The 5208-nt window shown below is 46.5% G+C and overlaps 1 protein-coding gene across 1 annotated transcript in view; it reads right to left on the bottom strand.

The window, feature by feature from the left end:
- Positions 1–207: 207 nt before the first annotated feature.
- The window catches only part of LOC102732193 (uncharacterized), a 25790-nt gene continuing 20789 nt past the window's right edge, over positions 208–5208 (bottom strand). Inside the window, exons 11-12 of the mRNA XM_081827524.1 lie at positions 3502–3593; positions 208–2275 (exon numbers count right to left, since the gene is read on the bottom strand). Coding sequence (XP_081683650.1) covers positions 2097–2275; positions 3502–3593 — 271 coding nt within the window. The 3' untranslated portion in view covers positions 208–2096. The remainder of the gene's footprint in view (positions 2276–3501; positions 3594–5208) is intronic.

The following is a 5208-nucleotide window of genomic DNA, read 5'->3' as shown; positions in this document are numbered from 1 at the left end:
TAGGACTCCAGGTCGTTCTCTGCCACATGAGAATAGTATCTCCTTTTCCAGGCTGACTGTAAGGACCAGTGGGGTATATATAAAACATGTATTATGCACATAAAGCACTTAAACGTTCACTCTTCTTTGCACGCTATCCACTTCCTATTCTGCATTCCTCGAAGCTGGAAATTTCTGGTTGTATACAAAACAACTCTGTTCACTAGGTATGTGAGGGATTAAGTTTATGAAGATAAATACTGGTGTAGAAACCATCACATCTTCCTTCTAACATCACAGATAGACTGAACTGACTAGTAATACAGAAGTGGAGGCATAAGCAAAGAAATTATTTTTTAAAAATAAAATTACAGTCTTATATACTTTTTAGTTCTGCGGTTCCCCAGAAAGTACAAAAATTGAAAACAAGATGATCTCATGAGGATGAGGATGAGTATGACCAGAGAGAACAAAAGCATCTGCAAGCTTAATTTTGTTCAGGGACCCACAGCAACTATTTTCTCCCTTGTTCTGTCCTGATGGTTTAAACCTGATCCTCTTGCTTTTCCACTTAATCATGGTAAAGCAATCCTAGTTTCACAGAAACTTGTGCACCAGGATCCTGTTTAGGTATGTTCACGCCTGAGGCCACCACACTGATTCTATCTGTGATGGGCCCCACCTCTATTCTAATCTTTCCAAAGAATGCCAAGGGCGCCTCCCAGGTCACCAGCCTCAAGACTATGGATGGAGAACCAACAGGGGCCAGCCACCTCCTCAGGCTATAGTTCACTCCAGGTCTGCTCTGGGGTGCTCTGTGGTTGGGGATGGGTTCTCCCCCCCCATATATTTAAAATGAGATTTATTTGGTTAAAAAAAAATGATTTAAGGGGCGCCTGGGTGGCTCAGTCGTTAAGCGTCTGCCCTCGCCTCAGGTCCTGATCCCAGGGTCCTGGGATGGAGCCCCGCATCGGGCTCCCTGCTCGGCGGGAAGTCTGCTTCTCCCTCTCCCACTCCCCCTGCTTGTGTTCCTGCTCTCGCTCTCTCTCTCTGTCAAATAAATAAATAAAATCTTAAAAAAAAAAAAAGATTTAATATATTTTTTTAAACCTATGAAGTGAATGTCTATGTCAATTTGTTATCATGGAAAGTATCTGTAGGGGCCAATTATCATGAGCATCCCATCCTAATTAAGACGGACTACATTTCTGAGTTTGAGAATATAGACAAAGTTGCTGAGTCATTATTCCTATCTATGGCAATCTAAATACATGCCTATGGACATACTCAATACATGTTCCATCGGTTAATAATCACTTTTATCGTGTTTAACATACACTGGGGCTAGGAGAGGCTTCAAGGTAGCTTTTCTAGGAGAAAGAAAAGGCAAAGAATGTTACCATGTGACCTTCAACTTTCAACCTACAGGTCATTATGCCCCCACGTCCCTTTCTATGCCTCTGGTCCTCATCAGATGATTCTTATTCAGCTCTCAGATTCCCAGGAGCTGCTGTCAGAGGGCAAACGGTGGCTGGCCACAGCAAGGAATAAACATACTGGGGGGCTTGCTCTGTACGGGGGTCTCAGTCAGCACAGAAAACTTGCCACATAGAAGACAACCCACACCTCAAGTAAGCTACTGTAATATACGCAGCCATGTGACTGTGTGGGTCCTACCAGGAAAACCATGTTCGGAATGTCGTCCTCAAAGGCAATCGCAGCTCCAAAGAGAAATCAGCCCTCTTTAAATGCGTGTTTAACTTACCTAAAGGTCTGCGGATAGACACAGGGGTAGTCTTTATTTCCACATAGGTAATATAAATACTGCGCCACCTACGAAACACGAAACTCTTCTACGTGTATACCTAGTATCTGACCCAACCTGTATCCCTGTTAGCAAGCATCTCTGTTTAAAAGAGCAACGTTTCTGTTTTGTTTCATGTCTCCAACACCCCAAGAAAACAGATCTTTTAAATACAGGGACACACATCCAGCCCCGTGTGAAAGGACATTAATGCACTATTCTAACAAGAGTTAGTTCTGTGTTTTAACTCCCATTAACTGGTCCTGGATTCAGCGATTCCTGTGGGTAGCCTTCGAGTTTACAAACTGCTCCATTATCTGTCCTTTGTGCAATAGCTGAAGGAAGCTCCGTTTCTGAGGGAACCATTCATAGCAACTTTTGGATTCCCTCTCTCCATCCTCTCTCGGCTGAAGATTGTGTCCTGATCACTGTCAAACTCAGACTCGGACACCATCAGGCTGGAGTTGTGCTCTGTGCTTCGGTGTTTAATACCTAGGGAGAAGCAGACAGATGCATCTTGGGGGAAACGGCCTTTTTCGCTCTCAGCTGTCTTTCTGGTTGTAGGTCCCATGTACCCAGTGGTGTTCTCTGCACCTTCAGAGCATCACTCACAACAGAGCAGGGGTTGGGGGCCCTGGTGAGCAGCAACAGGGGCTTTGGAGTCACCCCTGAGCTTGAACCCAAGCTTTGACACTTACTAGCTAGCTGTGTGATGCTGGACAAGATGCCTAACCTCTCTGGGCTTTCAGGCTCCATAACCATTAATACTGGGAGATGACCGAGCCCGTACTCCACGGGTTTATGGTGAGCACTCCGTAAAACAGTGCAGGTGAAGCTGATGCCCAGGAGTTAGCGCTCAGTAAGCACGAAGTGAAAGCTGTTACGGTCTTACGATTTGGTTCAATCAAAATATTTTTGGTAGAATATGTGATTGCTGCTGGTCAAACTAAGAGATGCGGTATAAGATGCAATCCCTGCTCTCAGAGAATTTACAGTGTCTAGCTAAGGGCTTAAGACAAAGACTCATGAGAAGATGGTTCAAAACAGGCAAGAAACGTTGAAAAATCAATCTTACAGGAATCAAGAACGGATAAGCACACACCGATTGGCCAGCACTGCTTCAGCGATATTTCACACAGGCAGGGATTTGGACAGGAGGACCGGGGAGGGCACGGAGGGCGCAGAGAGGCACCAGAAGCACTGAGAGAAGCAGGTGGCCCGGCCCTACCCGCCACGGGCCCTCGCCGGCTCGGTCAAAGCTTCATGTTCGCCTGCATATGGATCGTCAGCTAAGGGAAATGCTGTCGGGGAGCAGGCCTGCGGGGCGCAGCGCTCAGAGGGGCGCTGGGGCGGAGCGGGGCCACACGCCCGACAGCCCAGCTGTGCCAGAGGCAAACCTGTTTGAAAAGCGGTCTTTGCCTGCAGTGGGGGCAAAGGGGGGGCTCAGCTGATAAGAGGCATTTCATATCTCTCAGCCGTTAAGGCCTCAAAGTGCGTCCCCAAAATTTCATGAAATTTAGAATACAACGATGCCTCCCCGTCGCATATCCTTGGGATTGGTGTAGGTTTTCCCTCCCACAAGCTCAGACTCACTCTTCCTTCCCAATTAAATTGCTGGCTCCAGCCTGTCGCTCCCCCTTCACCCAAGGGAACGCTCAGGCAAACCCCCGGATCCGATCCTTTCAAGCACCGGGCAAGCATCTTGCAGACCACCTTACCATACTTGGGCCTCAGCTCCATTCTCTCCTGGTCGTCCATGTTATCCAGGATGGTATACTTGGTTTTCTTCCTTATTTTAGTCCTTTTTCGTCTGAGAGGAACAACGAAAAGCCCAACTCAGGTTCTTAGAGAGGGAACCGGGAGCCAGGAATTAAAACACTAAAGGAAATGGTTTGCCTTTAGAATGGAAGGGTCGGCACGTGTAGGGATGATGTGCGTACAGAGCCAGGGCTGGGTTCGGTGGGGCTGAGGCACAGCGTGCATCCTGAACAAACACAGGAGCAGGGCGGCCACCCCCCCAGCGCCCACCTAACCGCAGGCTCTCGGCCAGGGCCCTTGGGAGCCACCCTCTGAGTACCCGAGTGCTGGCACAGCGAGCTTCCCCACGGGTACTTCTTTACTCGGAAAAACCTGGACGCACACATTTCCCCCCTGAACCTACACTGCCTAGAAGGTCCAAAGATGCAAAGATGATATAAACTAGCAACCAGGAAAAACAAACAAACAGAAATATAACAGATTCCCAAAATTAATTGGCAACAGCCCAGGATTTCATTTTTCACAACGCATGAAAAACTGGTCCTTTGTGCATCATCCTAAGCTGCCGAGGATTATGTGAAAACACACATCAAAGCCACGGGAAGGTTATGCTGAGGACAGTCCCAGAGCATTCAGTTTCCGGACAGGGTGGGGACTTAGAGCATGGGCCTCTAAAGCCTGATTCAGTGCTTACTAGCTGGGTGACTCTGAGACAATTTTTTGATACTTTGTGACTCCAAGTTCCCACCTGTAAAATGGAAGTAAAAACAGTCCCTTTTTATACGGTGGTGGGAGGACTGAATAATATACATAAAGCACGGAGAGCCATCCGTCACAATGGCGAATATTTCATATTACTTCTTAATACGTAAAAAGGTCACAGTCAACCACTTTCTTCATCATCACCATCATCTGCTTGATATATATGCCACAAAACTGCAGAATGTGTATTTTTTTTAAAATTTTCATTTATTTTTATTTTTTGCAGAATTTTTACAGCCAAGCACAGCAGGGTGCCCATGGTCCCAAATAGCTCTGGGAAAGTTTACTGGGATTTAGGCCTCTGAGGACCTGTGCCCCCCCTTCACCAGCCTCACTATTGGGAAGGGAGTCACAAATAAAACCAAGATAATGTGAGCGGTTTCAAAAAATAACTATTAATTACCGTACACATTAGTTTTTTTTATCGTGTCTTCTTTGGAGAGTATTTAGTGTTTTGTGTTGATAGTGGGCCACCGACACTGTCTTCTAAGGACTCGAGAAATCACTGTCCCTACAAATCTCCTCACAGAGGGCTGGGCACAGAGTTCTGGAAGATTGAGACAACGAGGCAGCTCACGGGCTTCTCGAGGTCAGCTCCACCGAAGAAGGAAGAGGGAAAACACCGAAAGCAAAACTTCTCTTTGGTGACTGCATGGCCTGGATTAAGGTTTTGCATTTATTCAATAGGATTGAGATAGATTCCATTGTTGCTTCACACAAAAGAATCAAAATCTAAATTTGCATCAGAATGTTTCTGGAACTCCTTCCTGTGAGGGCTGATCAATGAGGCCATTCCAGGAGTGTCTTAGTAAAGGGAAGGTGAGACTGATAGAAAATAACATTAGATTTGATACAGAATCACTGAGCCTCCTAGGGAAGAGGAAAGCTGCATAAGAAAAAGCCGC

Source organism: Leptonychotes weddellii, chromosome 8 (assembly GCF_054177405.1).
Source record: "Leptonychotes weddellii isolate Sample4059 chromosome 8, ASM5417740v2, whole genome shotgun sequence".
NCBI lineage: Eukaryota > Metazoa > Chordata > Mammalia > Carnivora > Phocidae > Leptonychotes > Leptonychotes weddellii.
The sequence above is the reverse complement of the archived record's forward strand: the minus strand, read 5'-3'. Positions and strand labels throughout refer to the sequence as shown.